The 26,786-nt window shown below is 35.7% G+C and overlaps 1 protein-coding gene across 1 annotated transcript in view; it reads left to right on the top strand.

Annotated features, from left to right (window-relative positions):
- LOC110595143 (integrin alpha-1-like) overlaps positions 1 to 25,707 on the top strand; it is an 83,381-nt gene extending 57,674 nt beyond the window's left edge. The window contains exons 2-6 of the mRNA XM_021709757.1: positions 9,470 to 9,590; positions 21,309 to 21,421; positions 24,575 to 24,663; positions 24,775 to 24,886; positions 25,492 to 25,707. Of these exons, the coding sequence (XP_021565432.1) occupies positions 9,470 to 9,590; positions 21,309 to 21,421; positions 24,575 to 24,663; positions 24,775 to 24,886; positions 25,492 to 25,640 (584 nt within the window). The 3' untranslated portion in view covers positions 25,641 to 25,707. The remainder of the gene's footprint in view (positions 1 to 9,469; positions 9,591 to 21,308; positions 21,422 to 24,574; positions 24,664 to 24,774; positions 24,887 to 25,491) is intronic.
- The last annotated feature ends 1,079 nt before the right edge of the window (positions 25,708 to 26,786 follow it).

Genomic DNA, 26,786 nt, shown 5'->3' with positions numbered 1-26,786 from the left:
GGTTTTCAAGGTACACAATCATATCATCTGCAAAGAGAGATAACTGGACTTCCTCTTTTCCTATTTGGATACCCCTGATTGCCTTCTCTTCTCTGACTGCACGAGCCAGGACTTCCATTACTATGTTGAACAGGATGGGTAAGAGAGGGCATCCTTGTCTAGTTCCAGTTTTCAGGGGATATGGTTCCAATTTTTGTCTATTCAGGAGTACGCTGGCTGTGGGTTTCTCGTAGATGGCTTTTACTATTTTGAGGTATGTTCCCCGTATGCCTAAATGTTCAAGGGTTTTTATCAAGAAGGGGTGCTGGATTTTATCAAAAACTTTTTCTGCATATAATGATATAATCATGTGGTTTTTGTTTTGATATCTGTTGATGTATTTAATTACATTTATGGTTTTATGAATGTTGAACCAGCCTTGTATCCGAGGAATGAAGCCTACTTGGTCATGATGGATGATTTTTGAGATGTATTGCTGAATCCGGTTTGCTAGGATCTTGTTGAGAATTTTAGCATCTAAGTTCATCAAAGATATTGGCCTGTAGTTCTCTTTCTTTGTTGGATCTTTACCTGGCTTGGGTATCAATGTGATGTTGGCTTCGTAAAATGATTTGGGGAGAGTTCCATCTTTTTCAATCACCTGGAATACCTTCAGTAGGATTAGTATTAGCTCCTCCTTAAATGTCTTGTAGAATTCTGCTGGAAAGTCAGCTGGACCAGGGCTTTTTTTTGTAGGTAGTTTTCTTATTACGTAGTTGATTTCCTTGATTGTTATTGGTCTATTTAGGGTCTCAATTTCTTCTTGTTCCAACCTAGGTAGGTTGTGTGATGTCAGAACGTCCTCCATTTCCTTAAGTTTTTCAAGATTGTTTCCATACAAGTGTACGTAGTAGTCTCTGATGATCTTTTGTATTTCTTCAGGATCAGATATGACTTCATCCTTTGTGTTTCTGATTGTGCTTATTTGGGTTTTTTTCTCATTTTTTCTTAGTCAGTCTAGCTAGGGGACCATTGATCTTGTTTATCCTTTCGAAGAACCAGCTTTTTGTTTCATTGATTTTTTTGTATTATCTTTTTGTCTTCTATGTCCTGGATTTGGGCTTTTATTTTGGTGATCTGGATTCTTCTGCTGAAATTAGAGTTTTTGTGGTCTTGTTTTTCCAGCTTCCTTAGATGGCTTGTTAGGCTGTTAATTTGTGTACTTTCCATTTTCTTCATGTGTGTTTGTAGGCAAATAAATTCCCCTCTTACTACAGCTTTCAAGGCATCCCAGTGATTTTGGTAAGATGTTTCTTCATTTTCATTTGTTTCCAGGTATCTTTTGATCTGTTTTGATTTCATCATTGACCCAGGAGTTGTTTAGCATCATGCTGTTTAGTGTCTATGTCTTTGAGGGTTTGGGGGGACCTTGTTGGTGTCAATGTTTATTTTTATTCCACTGTGGTCCGAGAAGGTGCATGGTAGAATTTCAGACCTTTTAAATTTGCTTATGCTTGATTTATGTCCAGTTAAGTGGTCGATCTTAGAATATGTTCCATGCGGTGATGAGTAGAATATATATTCTGTGGTCTTTGGATGGAGTGTTCTGTAGATATCAATTAAATCCATTTGGTCCAGAGTCTCATTGAGCTACCGGATCTCCTTGCTGATTTTTTGTCCTGAGAGCTGTCTAGGGTTGTGAGTGGGGTATTGAAGTCCCCTGTTATGATGGTGTTAGAGTCAATATCTTTCTTTAGTTTTCCTAGAAGTTGCTTTATGAAAGTTGGTGTACCTATGTTGGGTGCATATATGTTTAAGATAGATATTTCTGGTTGATGGAGTGAACTTTTTATCATTATATAGTGGCCCTCTGTATCTTTTTTAATTTTTGATAGCTTAAATGGTATTTTGTCTGAAATTAGGATCACGACTCCTCCTTTCTTTTGTGTTCCTTCACATGAAAATTTGTTACCCATCCTCTTACTTTGAGTCTGTGTATGTCCTTTCTAGTGATATGGGTCTCTTGAAGGCAGTATATTGTTGCCTGATGATATTTTATCCATTTTGCCATTCTATGTCTTTTCAGTGGTGCATTTAGGCCATTCACATTCAGGCTAATTATTGAAATCTGAGAGTTCATACCTATCATAGAGTTCTTATCGAGTTTTTGTTCTTCTACTTGGTTTTTTTTTTTTTTTGTCTTTCTTTTGGTTTTGGGGTTGGTTCATGTATATTTTATTCTTTTCCCTGTACTCTTGTGAAGAACGTTGTTCTTTTTTCCTTTTCTTCTGTGTTTAGTACTTTCTTAAGTGTTTCATGTAGAGATGGTTTGGTGGCAGCATAAGTTCTTAGGGATTGGATATCTGGGAAAGATTTTAATTCTCCCTCACTGATGAATCTTAACTTGGCCAGGTAGGTTATTCTTGGTTGAAATTGTTTATCTTTTAGGACTTTGAAGATAGGGCTTCAAGCTCTCCTAGCCTGCAGGGTTTCTGTAGATAAATCTGGGGCTATTCTGACTGAACTGCCATGGTAGGTGACCTGGCCTTTTCTCTTGCTGCCTTTAGGATATTTTCTTTTATGCCTACTTTGTTTAGGCAAATTATTATGTGTCTAGGAGTTGGCCTTCTCATTTGTTGTCTTGCAGGGGTTCTCTGAATCTCTCGTGTTTGAACTTTTGCATCACTGATTACATAAGGGAAGTTTTCTTGAATGATCTCATAGAAAGTTTGTTCCAGTGTGGTCTCTGTCTCTTTTTCTCCCTCAGGAAGTCCAATTACTCTTAGGTTAGGCCTCTTGAGGTAATCGCTCATCTCTTGAAGGTTTTGTTCTGTCTTTTTGAGCTTATTTTCTGTGTTTTTAAGAGTTTGGGTTATTTCTATATTTTGGTCCTCAAGCTCTGAGATTCTTTCTTCTGCTTGGATAATTCTGCTTTCCATGCTTATCAGTTTGTTATTTATTTCATTCACAGTATTCTTTATTACTGTTATCTCAGATATCAGCTCCTTCCTAGTTTCTTCTTGTGTCTTCTCAATTCTTTTTAATCTCTCCATTATTGTCTTGAAATCTACGTTTGTAGTTTGAGACCCTTCATTCTGGGGGCTCTTCATTGTTTGCATTCCAAAGTCAGTTTTCTCAGTGTCTGCCCTCCCAGGGGTCTGGGAGAGACCCATACTCTTTTGGTTTTTCTTCATTTGTGTAGATTTTTCTCTCTCTCCCCCTTTCCCTCCCCTTCTTTAATTCTGTTTTTGAGGGAAGGTGGGGTTTCTTTTATTTCTCTTCTGCAATATCCTGTTCTTCCTTATGAGGGTCTTCTGGCTTTGTTTACTTTTCAGGTTGGAGCATAGGCTGCAATCTGTACTTTTTGCAGTTTTGAGGTTTAATTGAGAGGGAAGCTGTGGTCCAGAATGCTGATTCCAGCATCCATGAACAGGTGTATGAGCACATTGGAACCTATTTTCCTCTGCCTTACAATCTGTCCATTCAGCAGTATGTAGTCTTGGTCCCTAGATTAAAAAGGGGGTATAAAAGAGGAAAATAATGGAGGAAGGGGAGGTCAATAGGGGGTTAGAAAGAGAGAAAAGCAAGAGGAAAAACAGATATACATACCAACTATCAGGTGAGAAAGAGACACAAGGCCGGGAAGAAGTGAAGAAAGACACGTAAGAAAGATTCCCTAAAGAGTACTGATAGCTACACAGAGACAGGCCAATAAAATCAAGAAACAGTGTAAGTCAGAAGGTAAACAACAAACGTGATCAAAACCAACAGTTACAATGATAAAAATCATAAGTCAAAATAAGCAATCCGACTAAAGTCACTTCTCTGATCTCCGATTTCAGCCTCTCCCCTTTGTTTTTCATTGCAGTGTAGGGGTGGGGCTTTGTCTCCTGTTTTGTGCCGTTGCCTTAGGAACTGAGGTAAAGTTTGTTAATAGGTGGGCGGGGCAATGGAAGTCTCTGCCTGGAGAATGGTGAGGCATTTTATGTATATCTGTTTTTCTCCACTTGTCTGGGTCCCCCGGCTTGGGGTCTTGTGCTGAGTGCCTCAGTCAGGGTGGGCCCAGAGTTCCAGAGCTCCAAAGCTCCAAAGGGCAGGTGGTGAGCAGCGAGAGTCGCCCTGGGCCCCCCACAGGGTACTTCAGCCAGGAATGGGACCGGTGTCTCTGAGGGGCGGGTGCCCAGAGCCTCCCTGAGTGACTGGTGGCTTGGTGCCAGGTGCCAGGCTGGAGACAATGTAGCCTGGGAGGGGGCTGGGACCCGAGACTTCCACGCACACCGTGGAACAGCAGCAGCAGGGTGCCACAATATCTGGCCCTGCGTGGGACCAAAGGTCCCCGGGCCTCGCATCAGTGTGGCTGGTGGTGCGCTGGGGGGTGAGGGAAGAGAGGGAAGAGTCTTTTGGGGAACTCACGTTCGAAGAATCTCACTAATTCACCTATGCCGTCACCATCTTGTTCCGGAGTCCTTAATATTTTTTTAATTGGGTCAACTCAATAGCACTTTAGTTGCAGAAAGTTTTTTATTTGCCTTCTACAAAAATGATACCTGCACATGCATATTTATTGCAGCACTACTTACAATCACAAAAACATGAAACCAACTGTGGTGCCCATTGAAACTGGACTGGATTTTTTTAAATGTGGTACATATACACTATGAAATACTATGCAGCCATAAAGAAGAACAAAATTATGGATTTTGCAGGAACTTGGATGGATTTAGAGTCTATAATACTCAGTGATTTATCACAGAATCTAAGAATTATCATATATTCTCACTCATAAGCAGACCCTGAACATTTACCATAATATTATAAGAAAGGGATTGGCAGTAGCCAGAAACTGCCAGGCGAGGGCAGGGGAAGCACAACATCAGTAAGGGTACCTGATCTCAAACCAGGTGAAGTGAAGACCAAAGGGAGGCCCAAACTTTACCTGCATGATGACCGGTTGTATACCTAATCCTGAATTGGCCCCCACAACTTTAAAATTTAAAAAAAACACAAAAAAGTTTATAATCTGAACTCAGAAGACAAATGTTGAAGTTCTCTCTTTGCCATTAATACAACTTAGACTTAGACAAATCGCTCAACCTCTCTGAGCTTCATTTTCCTGATATAAAAAAAGAAGGGAATGTCTGTTGACCTGCCTAACCTCCACAGACTATTGAATAGTTTAATACCAGTATTTGTATGAAAATGTTTATAAGCAAAAAACACTACAGAACTATAGGTTGCTTCTCCCTCTCATTTAGTTTTCTTGTGTATCAAATTATTTATTTTACAAGAGATATTTAACACCAAAAACCGCATCTTTCTCTTCAGTTTTAAAACCTTAGGTATAGAGCATATAAAAGCATATTTGAAAGGGAGCAACCCTTTCACTTCTTTTCTATCTAAACAAATTTGCTTTAGCTGAAGTCCCTCAAGAAGCTTGATCTGGAGCTCTGAAGTCATCCCTTTCTCAACATCTTCCACAGCCCATCACTAGTGCAGAAAAGGCTCCAAAATTTACCCCGCTTGTGATGGACTTATGTGGACTAATAAGTAACCTCTCTTCTAAACCCATCCCCATATTACTTTTCCATTTTTAGGACTAAGATAAAAGTTGGATTACCGTGAATAGTAGTTAATACTTTGGATTCTGGAATTTCGTGGAAATGTGGGCAAATTTCTCTGCCTCCTTGAGCTTTCTTCTCCTCATCTTCAGAATGGTGATAAAAAATGGCATTTAATTGTAGAGTTCTTGGCAAATGAGAGTAACACATAGTAAATATGCACTATAGTTATTTTAGTAGTAAGGAAAAACACCTAACTTTTACTGGTACATGTGAATTCAGAATGCACTTTTGACATCTATTGTCTGTGTTTATTTTCCTTTATTTTCAGTAATTTCCCTTAAACTACCTCAGCATTTGCTTTGCATGTTTTGTTTTTTGGCTTTAATTGTGAATAAGTACAATTTTGCTTTGCTTAAGGTACATAAAGTTCCAAGCCAACTTAGTATAACAAAATGAACATTGAACTAAAAGTTATGAGAAGCTGCTTTTATTGTTTACACACTCCTTTAAATCAAAAGAACAAGATGTAAACTATTTTTTTTTAATGTCATCTCCTGTGCTTCAGTCACCATGGTGCCTCAGAAAACATGAAAGAGTTACAATCACTTCAGGCAAAGTGTCTGTAGAATTCTAAGGATAGGAAATGGGGAAAAAAATGTGCAACACACACCCCCGGACATTCCATATAACATGTAGAATAAATAAATAGACCTAAAAAGGAAACCAAAAGTTTTTGGTCTTATGTTGAGGGGCTACCACAAATGGCTTTTTGGAGAGGTGATGATGTATTAGAAAAATCCTTCATGGGGGTAAAAATTGACCCTGATAAAAGAGAGTCCCATTCTCCTTTTGTCAAAAGCATTGTGAGTACTCTTAGTTTATATAATTTGCATGACCTGCATTGACATCATGAACAAGAAGTTACAGACTTCTGCTTCTCAAGCTGTAACAGGAATATGACTCCCTTAGGGGCTCTTTTGATTCAGGAAATCTTGGAAGGGCCTGAGAGTCTACATTTCTCACAAGTTCCAGGTAACGCAGTTGCTGCTGGTCTATGGGTTATCGTTGGTTTTCAGTCACCTTCTTCAACAAAATAATCCATGGTATTGTTCTGGTCTTTATCTGTTGGACAGGGGTTTTCAAATTAGGGGACATTTTGGTCCCACAGGAGTTTGGAGACTTTTTTGATTGTTACAACTCAGTCCTACTGGCTTTCCATGGGTAGGCGTCAAGGATGCTGCTGAACACGCCACAGTGCACAAGATTGCCCCTCATAACATAGAACTTTCTGACCCAAAATGTTAATAGTGCCAAAGTTGAGAAACCCTGCTGTAGAAGTACTATTTTGTGCATCTCTTGTATCAAAAATTATTCCAGGTTTGTTCCAAAAATAAAACCTGTGAAGGATAGGAGCATGTACCATGGTTCACATCACTTAATGGAGGGTCTCTTTTCTGAGAAATGTATTATTAGGTGATTTCTTTGTTGTGTAAATATCATAGGATGTACTTACACAAACCTAGATGGTATAACCTACTACACACCTAGACTATACGGTATAGCTGCTCTTAGGCTACAGTCCTGCACATCATGCTACTATTCTGAATACTGTAGGTACTTGTAACACGTCAAGTATTTGTGCATCTAAACATAGAAAAGGTACAGGAAAAAATATGATATTATAATCTTACGGGACCTCTGTTGTATATGCAGTCCTTCATTGACCGAAACATTATTATGTAGCGCATGACTGCATTTTGTTTGGAATAGAGAATAAGCAGTGTTTAAAACTGTCTTCAGATATATAAAAGACTATTATGCAGAAGATGGTAGCCAGCTGTTCTCCATCACCCTTGAAGAATGAACAGGAAATGTACATAAAAGGTCCTGTGCTATCCATCCATTCTTTCTCTGCTTTCTTTGAGCCAGCCAGGCAAATCTCTTCATGATCTTGCAACCATATTTGTCTCGTCCCGTGTCTTACTGCTTTCAGAGACCTTCCCAAATACTGGGTACACATTTTCTTCTTACAGCCGAGTCTCATCTCTCCCTGCTCTTAAAAATCTAATTTGAAAATTTCTGTCTTTGTAAAGTCTGACTTAACAAGATGGATGGTTGCCAGTTCATCTCTAACTACAACCAGCATACTTTTTCCTTCAACAAGTTATCTTTCAGCCTACAAATAGTTTATTGTTCATCCATGTACGAGAAGCTATGCTAGATTTTGATGAGGGATAAGATAGACGAGTAAAGAATTCTTGCTTTTAAGAATGTTCCAATCTGGGGGGAAAATCTCACACAGATAAATACAATGTAAGTAGTATTTAATAATATCTCCATAAGAGATTTCTTTAAAAATAAAGAAAAGAGATTTTAGGAGTTGAGATTACTTTTAGTAAGGAAGATCAAAAGTTTATAATTAGATATACACAAGTATCTTTTTTTGTTTGTTTCCATGAAGAATAAATTTCTTCTAAGATGCAAACTCGTGCCTCAAATAAGCACTTAATATTGTTACCAAAATTTGAAGATTATGAATTAGAGTGGACTGAATTTAGACTATATTTATGGAAATGTTTATATTGAGCAAGGGTTAAGTGACTGGAGTGATTTAATCCACTTAATCTATAAGACTAGGAAAGACAATTTTTCAGAATCTATGTGACCATATTGTGTTTTTAACATAGGAGACTGAACTTAACTGTCTCTGAATGTACCTTATGATGCTCTGTGATCGTATAAGGCAGTGCTCTTTAGGAGAAATTCTTTTTTTTATTATTTTTTAATGTTTTGAGTCAAAGTCTGTCACCCAGGATAGAGTGCAGTGGCATACCTATGGCCACACTAGCCTCATCCTACTGGACCCAGGACACCACACTCAGCTAATTTTTAAATTTATTATAGAGACAAGGCCTTGCCAAATTGCCCAGGTTGGTCTCGAACCCCTGGGCTCAGGCAATCTTCTCACCTCTGCCTTCTGAAGTGCTGGAATTACAGATGTGAGCCACCACACCCAGCTTAAGAGGAATTCTTAGTTACATCTAGGAGGAAAATATTTTAGAACTTCACAAGTACACTTTAAAAACTGGTACCAAAGAAGGAATTTGGCACCATTCATTTGAAGGGATGATTCCAGAACTACTTTGGGAGACAGTCTCACTTATTAAGAGCTTCCACTACCTGTGCTATGAAGAAATGAAAGTGAATTAAATCCTCATCGAATATGTAGTATGTGCCAGGCATTGAATAAAACCTTTAAGATATATCGTCTGATCTATGCTTGAGAGGAATCTGTGAGGTTATCACCACTAACATAATAAGGAGGCTTCAGAATATTGGTATAAGCTTTTGACCACTGCTTGATTAAAGAAGGGAAATAGATCAAATCTCAGGCCAGCCTAGGAAGCCATCTCTGGGTGGAGACAAGTGGCTTGTTTTTCCCTTTGAGAGGAGCAAAGAGAAAGTATCTTCTTATGAGGCTTTCTTTACATGGTGATACTTTTATCCTCTGTAGTTGAAATGGGGTAATTAAGCTGTTTACAGTTACCTGGTAACCATGGTTTAATATAGGGCTCACTACTGGAGAACTACCTGCAACTGCACATTAGTCATGTTTGAGTTTGAGTTTCTGCTGGCTTTTTCTTGTACATTCTGAAATCTTCAGCTCTGGGAATGGTACAGATACTATACTGCAGAATTTTGTTTGAATGTTAATGCTTATTTTTTTTAAAGCTATTACTTTGATTTTTCAGTTAGTAATACAGTTAATGTGGAGACCTTCCTTGAGGTTCTCATTAATCCAGCTACATTGCTCTTGTTAAATAAGAACATAGTTTTCCATGGTAACCCTAAAAACACCTTTCATATTTCAAAGCATCATAGATTCTTAGTTAACTTTGTGTAACGGGACTTTGTTTTCCCTCCTAAAGTTGTTCTAGGCTTCTGTGTATCATTCAATGTTGATGTGAAAAATTCCATGACTTTCAGCGGCCCAGTGGAAGACATGTTTGGATATACTGTTCAACAATATGCAAATGAAGAAGGAAAATGGTAAGTCTGTGACTTTTCTTGTTGTTTAGTTATTTTTCAAGGTAATGGGAACTATCATTTGACTACAATTTGCTTTATGAATGAAACTTGAACAGAATGAATCATTTATAGTAGAAAATGCAGTCTAATAATTTGGTGATGGAAACTAATTTGAAGTAAAAAAAAAATTCCTTGGCAATATCAAGAAGTGTCTAGTGATTTCTGTTGAAGCCTGGATTGACCTCAAGGAAGGTCCATATTCAAAATAATCATTGTTCTACAGTTATGTTATTTTGGCAAGAGTTTCTTAATTGTTCTTGTTTTAGAGTAGCTTGAATATACTCCCCTGAAATTCAGTAGGAAGGATTGGAAAGCAGATGAGATGGTACCTTGAAAGGGTTAATATCCCTTTCATTATTTTGGGCTTTCTACTGATCTACTGAGTTTGATCTAATATTTATAATGAATCTTACTGAATGTTTTTCATACATCTTCAAACCCTTTAACATTAGTTAAGTTTGCTGTAGGTATGATATTTAAAGCATATTTAACTTGCTGGAAATGACACAAACTGAATATTAGAGCTCTTTCACTTTATGCTTAATATAATTTTTAGTAAATGTGATTTTTTTTAAAAATGGACATTATAGAGAAAAAGGGCAAGAGTTAGTTAAATTTGGCTTTAGTTTAATAACTTAAACTAAGCAACACTTTTTTTACTAACTATAGTAATAAGATAATAGGAGATTTATATCTACCTGGATAACAGAGATCTTGGATATATCTTATATCTACTTGGATAACAGAAAGTCAATATAATTATTTCACAGAAGAAAAAGTTTGACTTTTAAAATTTTTACTTGATTTTTTAATTTGATAATAATCCCCTAAAGACTATCAAAAATAATACCTTGGGTTCTTACATTTTCTAAGTAAAACCTATCATATGCTAGGTGTAAAATAGAACTCGTGGAGGTACTTCACTCTTCTATTGTCCTTACAAATATCTCAGATGAGAATATAATAATAGAGAATGAACTTTCAAATCTTCTGTCCTTCCCTCCTATGCCCTCTACCCCCCAATACCCTCCCAGTTTTTAAGGTTAAATGGGTAAATCCTCCCTGTAGATACCAGTTTCATTCTTTTAGACTTTATACCTGCAATTCAAGGAGCTCTACCTCTGGGAGAATAATGATGAGTGCACCAGCTGGTCAGGCTATCAGTAATAAACTGACAGGTAGTACATGTTTCTCTTCAGAAGCTTAACTTTTGCATAAGCACATATAAAAGTTAACTTTTACTAATTATGTACTTTGTAAAGAACAATATAGCAAACAGTAAACTTTAAGACAAAACACCTACTTAAAATAAACTGTCTCTTTAAAGAATAGCCAATTGTTATTAAAATATTTTATGAAATTCTCAATTTAATTTCTGATATGAGGAAATCTGTAAGTTTCCTCTCTCATCTAGTTTTGCTTCTGATTTTAGAGCAGTCTAATGTCAGATGTCCTTAATTAACTGAATGTTCCTTAGTAGAGTAAAAAGGGATTCATATTTCTTCTTAGAAGACTTAGTACACCCATTTGATATCTTCAATCTCTGTTTCTCATTGTAAGAGCCCATCCAATTGAAAGATTTCTACCCTGTACATTTTCCAGTTCTTCCTTTCAAGGCACCAGAAGGCAAAGGAATAGGAAATTGAGAAATCAGGCCTGAATAAGACCTTGATGTCATGAGGAATATAGTTTCCAAGACCATTCTATCTTTGTAGAAGATGAAGGTATAGATGAGAAAAAGAGTGTCAGACTAATAGTAGGAAAGAAACAAAAGAGGGCATAGACTGGATAGAATAGGGTTGCAAAAAAATGTTAATGTCTGTCTGAATGACTCCATACTGAATTGAACTTTAAGCAGATATTTGTGAGGGAATGTTAACAATAAGACACGTTTGTGAGGTAATGTTAATAATAAGATGTTAACTTTTTGGATGTCAGAGACCATGCATTATATATCTTGCTTTATCCATGAAATTGAACTTAGTTGTCTCAGTAAATGTTTATTGGTGGGTTCGAATTTTTTTTTAAGCCATAGCATAAACATAGGTCAATCAAGCAACAAGTATTTATATAACATCTTATGTGTCTAGCATTAGGCTAAATTCCATGGGAGATGTAAATATAAAACAAATATAAAAACATAAGGAAAGAACATATATAAAATAATTAAGAGTAATGCCAAGTAGTGTAGAATGAACTGTAAAAAAATTCAATAGGAGTTCAAAACAGGAAGAAGTGATTCTTGAAATGAGTCTTGAAAGATCACTTACCTTTTAATAAGAGAAGGAAAAATATCACTCCAAGGTGGAAAGCCACATGAATAAGAGCACAGACTTGAGAATAAGTGAGTGTTTTGTTAAGTAAACAGATCTGAAATTGGGATGGTAGAAGAGGAAAGAATAATGGCAGACCTTAAAAGCCAAATAAAGGAGCTTAGACCTAAGATGAGGTTATTGAGAAGCCATTCTAGGTTGTTGTTTTATGAAACTTTGTAGGGAAAATTATGTATAAAATTGGATTGGAGAAAAGAGTTCCTGAAAACTAGGACTACAGGCAATCAATAACTGTAATCTGGTACTTAAGGTATGAGACGCAAGGCTGGATTGGGGCAAATAGAATGAAAGAAAGATGTATCCAAGATCAATTCAGATTAATCATTAAGCCTTGGTGGAAATTTGGAAATGGCAAATGAAAGTGTAGGAGAGGTCAGACAGATTTCAAAATATCTGCACTGGGTCATTGGGAAATGGATAGTCATTGACAGAGAGAAGAAAATCCATTTTATCAGGAAGTTGATGAGTCTGTTTTTAAACACCTTGAGTTCAAAGTGATTTGTAGATAACTGGAAACTTCAAATTGGAATACAAGTAAAAGGGAGAAGTTGATATGTTAGGGGGAATGCCTAGAAAACAAGGACTGGTTTTGGTGCCCATTTGCAACCCTGACACTCCCCTGGGTTGTAGCATAGGACCTTACATATAATTCATACTCAATGATTATTTGTTAGCTGAACAATGGAATCTAGTTCAACATTCTGTTGCAATCAATGTAAAAGCAGCCACATAAAAAATAAAGTTAAAAGTGACTCTTCTAGGGAAATGCAGCTACCTAGGAGTGGAGCTGAAATAAATCTCAAGTCTCTCTACGTTCAACTTGTGCCTTTTTCTTTATTAGAACTATATTTAAAAGTAATTGTTGATTTAAAAACCCATTTCTGTGCTATCAGACTTTACATATTAATGTATGTGTAAGAATTTGTGGGCATTTGAATGTAGATGTTGTCAAGTGCCTTAATTCTACTTTGACATTCCATATTTACAATGATTTTGTAACTAAAAGTTGTGGAAAATCAGAGCAACCAAAAAGATATGGCCAACTGAATTCAAAAGTAAGCCAACTACAAAAACAAATACCTAAATTTCCAAACCTTTAACAATGGCATGGTAGAAGTACATTGTTCTAAAGAGTTCCAGGCACTGGTACTGAAAAATAAATTGTAGAAACATGTTTGGATATCTGTGTTTATAAAATTAGATAGAATGCAGATGTACTTTGAGAAATGCACTATGGAATAACTAACATATCTGAGGGAACATGGATTTTGTTATTTCATTATCTCCAGAGGTGAGCAGCTTCGTAAGTCATATTTATTACTCATGTTTTGCAAGTTCATCCACCTCAGCTTTAAATTAAAAAAAAAAAGTCCTGACCCATCTTGTATCATTGCTGTGTTATGCTTGAAGAAGCACAGTCTGTGTATTTGAAAAACATTGTTTTAAATCTTCTGAAAGAATTGAAAGTTAACAGAAAAGGTGGCCTTTTGTCCCCTTTACCTTTCAGAAGTTTACTGTGAAGTACTGTTGACTTTATGTCTCTGGCTCAGAAGCCACATGTTTTCTTGGTAGTGCAGCACACCATACCTCTGATTAAGATCAGTAGTTGCTCATCATGTTTAGCATGAGCTGGGGCATTGCGGCGTGGTTCAGAAGAATGCAGAAGGAACATAATTGGCTTCATACTTGTGCTTTGAAGAGAAGAAATTTAAACATGCTCAGCACTGCACAAGCCTTCCAGATTTCCAGATTTGGTGGTAATCATCAGCATGGCAAGGTCTCAGCCTAAATGGGAAAATGCGAGACGTTGGTTTGGGGCTTTCCACTCTCTGTTGTTCCTTGGCTTCATTCCTTCCTGCCCTTTTAACTGCTCTTTGAGTAACCTCTCTTGGGGGCGTTAGCGACTTCTGTGGGCCCATCTTCTTGAAGCAGGCTTTCAGTATGTAGATCCCTCCCTAGCCAATCCTCAACTCAATATGTATCAAAATATGTTGACCCCATGCCTTTTCTCTAGAGGATCTTGCTTTATGCCAGGTAAGGGTTCCAACAGGCTCATGTGATTGATGACCTATTTCCAATACATGTGTATTCTAAATTTTTAAAACATCACTGGTATTATGGAGCTATTCAAGCTTGGGGGAAATTACATTTTAGAGGTTCCATCAAATTTTCTGTTGCAATTGTAATATGTTTATTTTACATTGCTCATAATGCCTTTTGAAGTTGAAATTTTCTCTGTGCCAAACTTCTCATTTATTTGGCTCCCCTCATTTCCATCCCTCTATGTTTTATGACCAAAACCACTGCAGCTAATGGGGTCTCTGTTAAGTTTTATTCTCTAAGATGACCAAACATTCCGTTTTTAAAAAAGAAATTGACTGGCAAGGGATGCTTGGTGCTCTGAGAGTGACCTTGGTTTGTTCTATGTATTAGATATCATAAAAGAGTTAGGTGAAAAGGATTTTGACAAAATAATGTAAATATGAGATACCTCTCTCCAGGAAATGATCTTTTATAGGGGAAAAACAATATAAATAGGAAACAGACAACAGCTACTCTCAAATACATATAATTAAAGGCATAATAACAAGAAAGACTATTGTGAATAGCAAAAACTTTCATTTACTAAAATTTATTATAATTTCAACTTCTTCATGGGAAAAAGATGTTTGTCTCACTTTGATGATCCTAGAGTTCATCAAGTGTTCCTTTAGACATCAGTATGAAATCCAGAACATCTTTAATCCTCTTAATCTGTATACAAGTAGTTACCAAAAAAATGCAATATAAAAAGCAAAATCTAATAGAAATAAAGTGTAGTAAGTTAAAGCCAACTTACATTAAATCTTAGAATAATAATACTTAGTTTATGAAACAATATGCCTTGAGTCTTCACATTTATCCTGTGGATTGGGGCGGATATCATTGTTATCATCCTAATTTTCTAGACAGGAAACTGAGACAAGGAATGAATGGTCAAAGGTTAAATATAGCAAGTATGTGACAGGGTTAGGAAGTGGAACACCAGCTTCTGACTGTTCAGCCAGTTCTCTTCCTCTAACAAGGATTCTCTTAGGTCTTCGACCTGGGGAAATGCCTCTCATGTCACCCAAATTCGTATATGGCATTCTATTTAAGCAAAATATTTAGCTTCTAAAATGGAAAAAATATTTTGCAATTTAGGCCTCTTAGCTGGTCACATAATTCTAAAATTCCCAGGTCTGCCTTATTCAGATTCTTAGAGTATTTGACACAGTCACTAATTAATTCATTTGATAAATCTTTATTGAATGCCTGCTTTGTACATGGTACTGTTATAGGTACTAAGCATATGTGAGTGAACAGAATAGAAAAGAAAATTCCTACTATTGTGAAGCTTATATTCTACTGGAGAGGGGAGAATAAAAAATAAATAACAAACTTAATAAGCTGGTAGATGATATCATATGCCGTAATATGATCAGCACTGTGAGAAAAAACTGAGCAAGATAATGGGACTGCAAATGCAGCAGATTCCCAAAATTCCATACTTTTCTGGAATCTTCTTATTTTCTGTGTAGCTTTAGGAAAATGAGGTTTAGTTAGTATTCAAGTGATAAAATACATGCACTTGCAAGTTTGTTGCTAAACATTGCATGCTGTTGTCAGAGCAGGCTGTCAGATCCTAGGAAGATACACCGAATTAGCAGTCCTATGTTTTGCTTATCTATTCTTCACTATTAGTCCCAGCTCCTAAACTCCCTTTCTCAACCCTAGACTACCATGCTCTGTCACTTTCTGAACTCTCACAACTCAGTCTTTACTTATCCCAGAATATATAATAGGCCCTGGGTTCAGGTTGCTGTGCCAGGTCAGTTTCCAATTATTACCATACTCTTGGTGCTTTCTATTGCCCTAGAGATTAAACTTAAATTCTTGTCTTTTTCTTTCAAGGTCAACTGCTTGCCAATCTCAGCTTCTCTGCTCCAGTGTATATGGAAGCTTTATGCTCTGTTCTAGCCACCCACACTTCCTCATCATCTTCTATTTTTAGTCTTCATTCACCTGTCCTCCACACTTTTTCCTGGACTATTCACAACCTCCTTTCCTTTCCCTTGTACTTCACACTAGCTTTACTATTAGCACACTCTAACTTTACTATTAGCACACCATCCAGGACTCACTTTTTATCAATTATCATAAATTTTCCCCAATTAATAGTACAAGTTTTTCAACCAGTCAGTTCTCTACACACTTATATTTGTTCTACTCAGACAATGGAAGCTTAGAATTGAAAAGGACTTTGAAGGCCTATCTCCCATCTACTATAGAAACATTGTTCAAAACATCCCTAACTAGCAGTAATTTACCTCATCTTGGCCAGAGTAGCTGCCTGATTGGTCTATTCAGTTTAAATCTTCATCAGTCTCCAACAGCCCACTACCTCTCCCCTAAATCTCACTAGATGACTACACTAACTGTTTTCCAAATGAGGAAGAGAGAGAGAAAGAGAGAATCTACTGAGTCAAAACTTTATCCTCCCTTCCTTTTCATTTAACTGTTGCCTCATAACAAATCACTCCAACACTTAGTGGCTTACACCAACAAAGATTATAATTTCTCAAGATTTTGAGGATTGAATGGGTATTTCCTTGTGGACTGGGCTCATTCATTTATTTGGAGTCATCTGGTACCTCACCTGGGACTATAGGGTCCAAGCAGGCTTAACTCACATATTGCAGGCTTGACTCACATATCCAGCAGTTTGTGCCATTAGCTAAATCATCAATTCTCCTTCACATGGTTTCTTATTCTCCATTAGGCTAGATTAGGCATCTTCACCCATGGTTGTCTCAAATTTACGAGAAAGGTAAAATGGAATCTGTAAGGCCTTTTAAGGCCTAGATTCAGTGGTCATAGTGTCATTTTTGCTGCATTATTTATCAAAACAAACTCCAGATTCACTGGGTGGAAAAGTAGATTCTGCCTCTTGAAACAATGAGGGTCAAAGTCATGTTGCAAAAGTATACACAATTCCACAGTTACAAACTTCTCAATACTGGGCCATTCAGCACCCTGCCTAGGGAACTGTTGCCCTTCCTCATCATTAAGATAAACCTGTCCTTCTGGACTCACCCTGTCTACCTGCTCAGGAATTCTATTCCCTATCCTGTGGCACTGACTTTTCTCTTGTTATTGGTTCTTTCCCACCATCACTTAACCATATGCAGTTACCTCCATGATAAATTTTAACTTGCCTCAAACTCTTAATGGTTTCCTAGTGCCCTGGTGGGGAGGGAGGAAGTTCACATTTATTAACATGGTCGCATCTCCCTCATTTTTAGCCAAGTTACTTGAAATGAAGTCTATTGTAAATGAATGGCTCCCATTCTCATCTCCTAGTCTTTATAGTCTTTTCTTATTTGGCTTTTGTGACACCACCGTTTCCTGGTTCACTCTCTCCCTCTCTGATCATTTCTACCTAGTTTTCTTCCTTGGCTCATGGAAACTTTGTGTTACTTTCCCTACAAATTTCAGCAGTCAGTTCTCTTCTTACTCTACATTCTTTCCAGGTGGTAATATTTTCTCTTAGGGCCTCAACTATGCTCATAACATGCTCATACGTGTTCTACGTGATTCTGAGATATTCCCCAGCAAGACTGAACCTAGTTGTCTGCCTGTTAACCCATAATCAATGCACTCCTTTTTGACCCTTCTTCCTTTCCTTTATTATTTTCCTCTTTTCCACACATGTACATACTTAGAAGTGCCTCCAAAAAACTACCTGTACCAAAGTTTTTGTCTCAGATCTACTTTTGGGGAAACCTAAATCAAGACAGCTTATGTTCTAAATAAATTTATTAGATTGGCTGTTTCATCTTCTACTTCTTTTACTCAAATCCTCATCTGGATTACTTTGAGAAGTCATACCTTTTCCCTCTGATCTAAATTTGTTCCCCTCCAATTTATTCATGACACTACAAGCAAATAAACTTTATAAATCAAAGCAATGATCATGTTACCACTCCTCTTTTTTTTTTTTGAGTTGGAGTCTCACTCTGCTGCCCAGACTGGAGTGCAATGGCCACCCGTTGGGCTCATGCAGGCAATCCACCCACCTTGGCATCCCAAAACACTGGGATTACAGGCTGAGCTACCGAGCCCGGCCACCACTCCACCACTACTCTTTTTTTTTTTTTTTTTTGAGTTGGAGTCTCACTCTGTCACCCAGACTGGAGTGTAGTGGCCGCTCCCGGCCACCGCAGCCTCGACCTTCTGGGCTCCAGCGATCCTTCCGCCTCAGCCTTCCGAGTAACTGTAATTACAGGCACGCACTACCTCACCTGGCTGATTTTTTATTTATTGTAGAGATGAGGTCTCGCCAAGTTGCCCAGGCGGGTCTCAAACCCACGGGCTCAGACAATTCACTCACCTCAGCCTCCCAAGGCACGGGATTACAGGCTGAACCACTGAGCCCGGCTACCACTCCTCTTAATAGCTTCAGTGGTTCTTAATTTCCTTGTCCATATAATAAATCCAAAGTTCTTGAAGTGGACTATGAGAGATCAGAATCTTCATTTGAGTTTTTTTAAGTATAGATTACTAGAAATATGAATTATTTGTTAAAAAGCTTGAACATTGTTATAGTTCTTTGTGAACATGAGAAATTTTTTCCAAAGGCATTATATTGTGACTATTTTTTAGGGAGTTTGTTCAATAACTAAATATTTACAATTATTGTAAATGATTGTTACCTCTCCAGCCTCGGCTTCTACCCCAGCTATACTAAGCTACTTGCCTTTATAAATGAATGCTGTTCTCTCTTGCTTCTAAGACTTTGCTGAAGTTGTATCAAGTTCAGAATTATTCAATATTGTAATAGTACGTTTATAGTTTTGCTTTCCCACAACCTAAAGATTGTGTTTTATTCATTTTATATCTTCAGGATCTGCCATAAATGCCCAGCATGTACTTAGTAAATATTAATTAATCTAATTGGCCTCAAGTTAAATACCTTCAATAATTGTAGGCTCACTTCTTTTCTCTAAACTGTTTTTGACTATAAAACTAATTTATTGTCATATTATTTAAAAACTTTGAAAATATTGACAAGAAACTTAATCTTAATATAATTTGTGTTTTTGATGTATTCCATGTAACATGTTTTATATAGTTTGTTAGTTGCTTAATTATCTGAAACAAAGATATAATAAAAAGAACTAACATTTAATAGCATAAATTATGAGCCAAATGCTGTTTTAAGTATTTTATACAAATTAACTCATTTAATTTTCTTGATCATTCTGTGAAATAGGTACTTTTATCCATTTTATAAATAAAAAAACTAAGGCACAGATAGGGTCATTGACTTCTGGATCATACAACTAAGTGGTAAAGCCATGAAATCTGGCACCAAAGCTTATGTTATATTTCATAGAGGGGATTAAATTATTTAAAACATGGAAAGAACTTTAACAGTTTCTGGCACACTGTATAAACTCAATAAATGCTAGCTATTATTATTGTTACTATTGTAATGAATTATTATTGTTACTATAGTAATTTGGTGTCTTTCACTTTAAATTAGGTCACAGGTTTTTACTAAATTAGGTGGGTTTTTCACTTTGAAATAGGTCATAAATAATTTCGCATCCTACCATGCAATTTCATTAACTATTGTCTTTTAAAACTCTACAATATTCTGTAGAATAGTTCTGTAGTAACTAATTAGGTTTTGTTTCATAGTTGTATATAATACTATGTGCATTGTCTTTATGCATTAAGGTTTTTTCCCCTTATTTTAGTTCACTTTTTAATAGATTCCCAGAAGTAAGAAATAAAGAGTTTGAACATTTTTATAGTTCTTTGTGAACATCAGAAATTTATTTCCAAAGGCATTATATTATAACTATATTTTAGAGTCTGTTCAGTAGCTCATTATTTACAATTGCTATAACACTATTTCCATTACTACTACTTTGCCCAAAGAACCTACACAAAATAAATTCCATTCTTTTTATATGACAGACTTTCAAATATTTAATTTTTAAAAAATGTATGCCAGATTCACTTGCACCTCAATACAACTTCTGAACTCTCCTTCAAACATTCTTTCTCCATGCCAAACATCCTCAACTTTCCCTTGAGTATATTTTGTCTGACAAAATTACCCGGCTCTTAATCATCTGAGTCATACTCTCCTAAATACATTCCATTGTGCCTATGTCCTTCTTAATTTGGAGATTCCAGACATGATCTGACCAGCACAGAGGAGCAATCGCTTTTTTGGACCAGGAGATCTATTTCCAGCAATGCAGCCTAAGGTCATATTAGCATTTTTGGCACTAAAATACACTGTCGTCTCATGTTTATGTGCTGTCAGCTAAATCCCCCATGCCTTTTTCACACGCGCTCTAAGTGAGGTCTCCCACATCCTATACTGATATAAATAATAGTATGCAGTTAAATGAAGTTATTTATATAAATTTGTATTAAACTGTATGTATGTTTACTGTTCCAGAATGTTGGGATACATCTGTATTCCCAAATATGTATATGGATGTACCTGATAAGTATTCTTATGCTTTCTGTATCTTTACTGAAGTCATTAATAAAGTTGTAATCTAACACAATCCCAAGTGCAGAGTCTTATAGTACATAATTAGAGTTCTTTGGGATATAGCTATTTAGCTGGTGATAATTCTGCAACTATGAATCTACCCAGTTATCTTAACTCAACCATACTCTTCCATCCTATTCCTGAAGATATCATGAGATACTTGCTGGAACTAAAGTCAATCAAGATTATACTTTCTCCCATTAATTATGATTAGAGTGGCTTTATAATACTGTCTTAAATGATAGTAAGTGATTTTAACCTAGATCTCATAACTATCCTTATTTTCTAAGTGCTTATAGACTAGCACATTCTAACATTAAATCTTATGCTGATCCAATGCTTATATTTTCTGACATCTCTATTAAATTGTCAGTTTCTTATGGGAAAAAAGTAATTTATACTCCCATGTGTGCTTTGTAAACTAACACAGTAGCACTCTTAGCCAATAATTAGTGTTTATTTCAGCATCCAAATAAAAAATGCGATAAAGTGATAGATAAAATGATAAAGCAAAATCTCTACTATCTCTGTTCTCTCTATATATATATATATATTTAATTCACATCAATTTGATGATTGGAAAAGAACTTTACTTATTTTTAGATTACATTAAATTATATACTTAGTATGATTATCTGATGTTGTCTATGAGAACTACTATCTATTATCTTAGAATTAGTCAAAAAATAAACAAAATAAATTGTTTCTTCTTGCTCAAAAATGTTAACTGACTTATTTAACTTTCAGGGTGCTTATTGGTTCTCCTTTAGTTGGCCAACCCAAAAACAGAACTGGAGATGTCTATAAGTGTCCAGTTGGAAGAGGCGAACCATTACCTTGCATAAAGTTGGATCTACCAGGTATATATGTAAAATCAAAAAATCTGATCTTAAATTTTGTCCAGTATTTTCACTGAAAACACATCTTAGTCAACTAAAGAGAATATTAGACATAATCTATAATTATTTCTCAGTTATTATCCAAATTCACATAGAATGACATTTTGATTCCCTTAATTAGGGAAAATGGCAGCAGCTGCAAAATGAGGGGGATGGGGATATCTTAGAAAAAGACCCACAAAGGAACAGTTCTAACATATGCATATATATTTTGTCCAAATATCTGGACCACCTGAACAGTCAGTGTGCAGAGCAGACTTCAAGCAGCACAGCAGAAACAAAAAGAACTGAACTGAGATTTTAACTTTGACTTTCTTACAGTGGGAAGCAGTTAAATCTCAGTTCAGTTCTTTTTGTTTCTGCTGGGCCATTTGAAGTCTGCTCTGGATTAATTTGTGTCACAGAGTCATCATGGAGGAGCCATAGATTTAGAGTCTCTTACTAGTTTTATAAATTTTAACTCCCTCCATTGTTCTGAATCCTTTGTAAACCAGTGGTAACATGAAATAACTTTTCCAAATAAACCTGCTTATCACATTTCCTCCAAAAGATTCAACTTTACTGCCTGGTTTTTAAGAGGAAATAGAATAAGAAAAATCATAATAGATACTTTAAATTTTTAAAAAGAGAATTACACAAAGATAAATTTTATTGAAATGTACATATTTGATGAATATATCACAGTAGTTTGAACATGACTAGAAAATTTCTACTGGAATTATTTAGGAATCAGAACTTTGTCAGTGTTCTGTAAAATATTAAATACCTTAAAAATGATCTAATAAAATGATCTAATAAACCTAATAAAATGTTCCACAAGTTTATTTCAGATATTGTGTTTTTCAGTTATCTCTTTTCAATTTCCTGTTCATTTATCATAAACATTTTTTTCACATTCACGAGCATAGTATAACAACTGCTTTAATAACTTTGCCTGATAATGCCAACATCTGGAATATCTCAATGTCATTTTACATTCATTACCTTTTCTTGAAGTTGGGTCACATTGTCCTGTTTCTACTTATGTGTATTAATTTTTATGTGGATTATATTTTTGGATTATAACTATGAAAAGTCTGGATTCTGTTATGTACTTGTAAACTTTTTCTTTTTCTTTCTTTCCTTCTTTTTTTCTTTGTCTTTTTTTGTATTGGGCAATTCACTTGTTTCAACTCAGTTTCCAAACTTTGACTTTCTTACAGTGGGAAGCAGTTAAAATCTCAATTCAGTTCTTTTTGTTTCTGCTGGGCTGTTTGAAGTCTGCTCTGCACGTTGACTGTTCAGGTGATCCAGATATTTGGACAAAATATATATGCATATGTTCAAACTGTTCCTTTGTGGGTCTTTTTCTAAGATATCCCCACCCCCCTCATTTTGCAGCTGCTGCCATTTCCCCTAATTTCTGTTTTCTTTTTTCTTCAAGACAGTAAGGCTAGTTCTATTTGAGTTTTAGCCACTGTCTAGGGTCTTTCCTCAGGGGAAAACACAAAAACAAGGAAACTCACCCAGTGCCAATCTCTTCTTTCAAGTTTGAATTCCTTTCCAGTTTCTGCTTGCTTTTGATTGCCTTCTAGTGATGGTTATTTTATACATTTTTTTCTTTTTTCTGGAATGTACGGTGGTTATTTGAAAAACAATTGTTCTGATAGAAGATAATTCTCCATTGCTGAAAACTGAAATAGAGTTTTAGAATAGAGGTTTTTAATTAATAGGGTTTTTATTACACATCAAGAACAGTAGGGAAGTTTTTACTATAGTCCCTATTTGTCCCAGGAATGCTGATCCTGGTCAACTCTTCTATTAAAAAAATTCTAACCCAGATTATTCAATATCAATGTATATAATAGCCCATTTCCAAGTGTGTTTTCAAAGCAAGCCAGATTGAACTCTTGGACAAAGAGCAATACTCAGATCAAGAAGTCAAAGTGACCAAACCAAATCTCTACTTCTATTTCCCACTATATTTATTCTTTGTTTTTTATTATAAAGATGTGGGGTACAGTTCAGGATTAAGTACATAAGTGATCATCGTACAGGTGAAGTTTGGGCCTTCCATTGGCCCCCACTTTGCCTGGTTTGGGATTAGGTACCCTTATTGATGTTATGTGCCTCCCCTTCCCCTGGCAGTGTCCTACTACTGCCAATCTCTTTTATATAGTATTATGATAAATGTTCAGGGTCTACTTATCCATGAGAACATAGGATACTGAGTTCTTTATTTCCTACTTTAAATCTCCACATAATCTTAGAGTGAGAAAAACTTTTAGGCCTGTACAGTGAGGTAAATCTTGCTGAACTTGATTTTTGTGACTTCTACTATTTCAGCACACTACTTAACAGTGTTTGGAAGTTTTCGTTCTTCCTGTCCAATCTTTTTTTTTAATGTAATTGAGACTTCTTGCCAGTATCATCACAGATGAGCATGCTTCGTGCTTTGGGACCCAACATTCCTATTGGGAATGCCAAATGTAGTTTCTTCATTTGTATTTCCTCTCTTCATTGTGTTTCCTTTATTCAGACTTCCTAGCCACTGCTCTGATCTTGCTACAGTTTTCATTGTAACCCTCATGATGCTCCATGATTTTGGAAATGGTGGTCAAACACTTGTGTTTGAGTTTTCTTTTTGGTCTTCTACACATTTTCCCTTTTCTTTCTAGAAATCATGTTTTTATTATTAGTCATTGATAAGAAATACATAAGATTACATTATACTATAATTATATAGGATTGTTTATTATATGAAATTATACATAACATATAATTATTATTTATTATTATATGACAAATATATAAGATGGCATTATACTACAATATTTTGAAATTAAAAATTTATTTGTTTTAATGAGCTAGTTCTGCATTCTTTCTCAGTTCAGCAGAACTATCTAAAACAGTATCCACACAAAGGTTCTGGGACATAAGCCAGTTCTTCAGCCTTAACTTGTTTGTTATATTCCTTAATAACACTTGAAAGACTATTTAGTGGAAAAAAAAGAAGAATGTGCTATGATGTGAGCCAATCAATAGAATGTATTAATGAGAAGACACTATTAAGAACACTTAATTTCACTTGTGAAATTTTTTTCACACTCATGCAATTTTGTTCTATTATTTTAGTTAACACATCAATTCCCAATGTCACAGAAGTAAAAGAAAACATGACGTTTGGATCAACTTTAGTCACCAACCCAAACGGAGGGTTTCTGGTAAGAATGGAAAGAATGATATTTAATAACTACAGGCATGCTAGCATTTTAAGTCTTTATAAGATCTGTTACATAATTTTCAGCTTTATGTTTCTTAATTTTTTTTAAAAGGCATGTGGGCCCTTATATGCCTATAGATGTGGACATTTGCATTATACAACTGGCATCTGTTCTAATGTCAGCGCCACATTTCAAGTCATGAACTCCATTGCCCCGGTACAAGGTACAGATTTTATGCAATATTCCTGCATGTTTGAAAAACATAAGCAATGAATGAGACATATGTATACACAGGAGCATACCAGAAAGCTTAAAGTATTTTCTCAGCTACCAGCATTACCAATTTAGGTAAATGTTTGCTTTGCCAGTATATAATCAAACCTCACTGCTATTTTTGGAATTGATATTAGTGTAAATAACCTTTTCAGAGTCATGTTTAAATTTCATAGATAAAGCTGTCATGTTGCTTTTATTTAAAGGCTGAGTCTCTTTGAGGAAAGAAGCAACTTCATTGGAGACATGAACAGAATAAGAACTGTAATATAAAATTCATATTAAGATTTCTAAATATAACTTTCATACAACATTAATTAAAATATAGATTGGTTTTACTTGATATGAACCCCAAACCAATTGTTGTTTAATGCAATGAGTATTTTTATCACGTTTACTTTTTCTAAAACTATTTTTTATTATAAAAACAATGTGTCCTCTTTGTAAAACATCAAGTATATATTTTTTAATGAGTTTTGTTCAGCCATGAAAACACTTCATATACCTCTAAAAAGATGGATTACAAATTTGTGTAATTGTCTCTTTGCATTATAGAGTGCAGCACTCAGCTGGACATAGTCATAGTACTGGATGGTTCCAATAGCATTTACCCCTGGCAAAGTGTCACAGCTTTTTTAAATGACCTTCTTGAAAGAATGGATATTGGTCCTAAACAGACACAGGTATGTGACTCTGCATTTTGACTTCTGTTGTTCTAAAGATAAAAATTCACAAACTTTAATGAAACCAAATATCCTGAAAATAAATTAAGCAATAAAACTAGAATCAATGGTGAATTTTATATCCCATATCCTTGTTCTTATTTCTGATAAAAAGGACATTACTTCAGATCATGTTATTTTCTGAACAGAAAATATTATGAAAGCTGGCATTTTCAATGCTCTTAGAAAGTAACCCTAGTAGATATCTATAAACTCATAATTTAATTCTTAATTATAAAATAAGTGTAGCCACTTTTAGTCATATCAGATCAGTATGCAGGAATTAATTTGGCATCCCAAAGAACCCATCAAATTATAGTCTCCTCTCTCATATTATGTAAATACATTAGATAACTGACCATAGGATATTGTTTAAAGTCTATTTCTCCTATATTAATAATTTTTTTTTTTTTGAGTTAGAGTCTCACTCTGTTGCCCAGACCAGAGTGCAGTGGCCACTCCCGGCCACCGCAGCCTCGACCTGCTGGGCTCTTGCGATCCTTCCCCCTCAGCCTTCTAAGTAGCTGGAACTACAGGCGCGTGCTACCACGCCCAGCTAATTTTTGATTTATTTATTTTCTGAAGTAAAAAGCAAATGGTGCAGGCTCTAACTACATAAAGCCAAATAGTTGCTTGCTTTTTGTTTGTTTGTTTTTTCTCCCCATGAGTATCTGTTTCTAAACACACTCCATTTATAACCACTAAATGAAGTAGGACTTCTCACACAGCTTTTCAACTTTAGATGCTGAGGATTTTAATTTAATTATGGTTAATTAATACATTTAATTAATTTAATGTTTATTAAACTTATATGGTCATATGACTTAAAATATAGAGCAGATATAATGAATAGCAGGCAAATAAAATGTCAACGTAAAGTCAGTGCCATGAGGGCTAGACTGACCACTAGAATCGGAGTCTAAAAGTTGTTGTGTGGTTTAGGAACTATAGCAGAGCATAGGAGACTTTAAGACCGTACATGCAGCCCAGTGATCTTCCTTTCCCTTTCTGAGAACTCTACTCTTGGAGAAATCTTTGAAGGACTGAAAAAGCGGTCTGACTGACTGCAACAATGTTTGTCACACCCACATTAAAATGGGGACATTTGATACATACATATATCCATAT

This window comes from Carlito syrichta, unplaced genomic scaffold (assembly GCF_000164805.1).
Source record: "Carlito syrichta isolate Samal-C Ts95f unplaced genomic scaffold, Tarsius_syrichta-2.0.1 Scaffold280203, whole genome shotgun sequence".
Lineage (NCBI taxonomy): Eukaryota > Metazoa > Chordata > Mammalia > Primates > Tarsiidae > Carlito > Carlito syrichta.
Note: the sequence above shows the minus strand (reverse complement) of the source record. Positions and strands in the feature narration are given on the sequence as shown.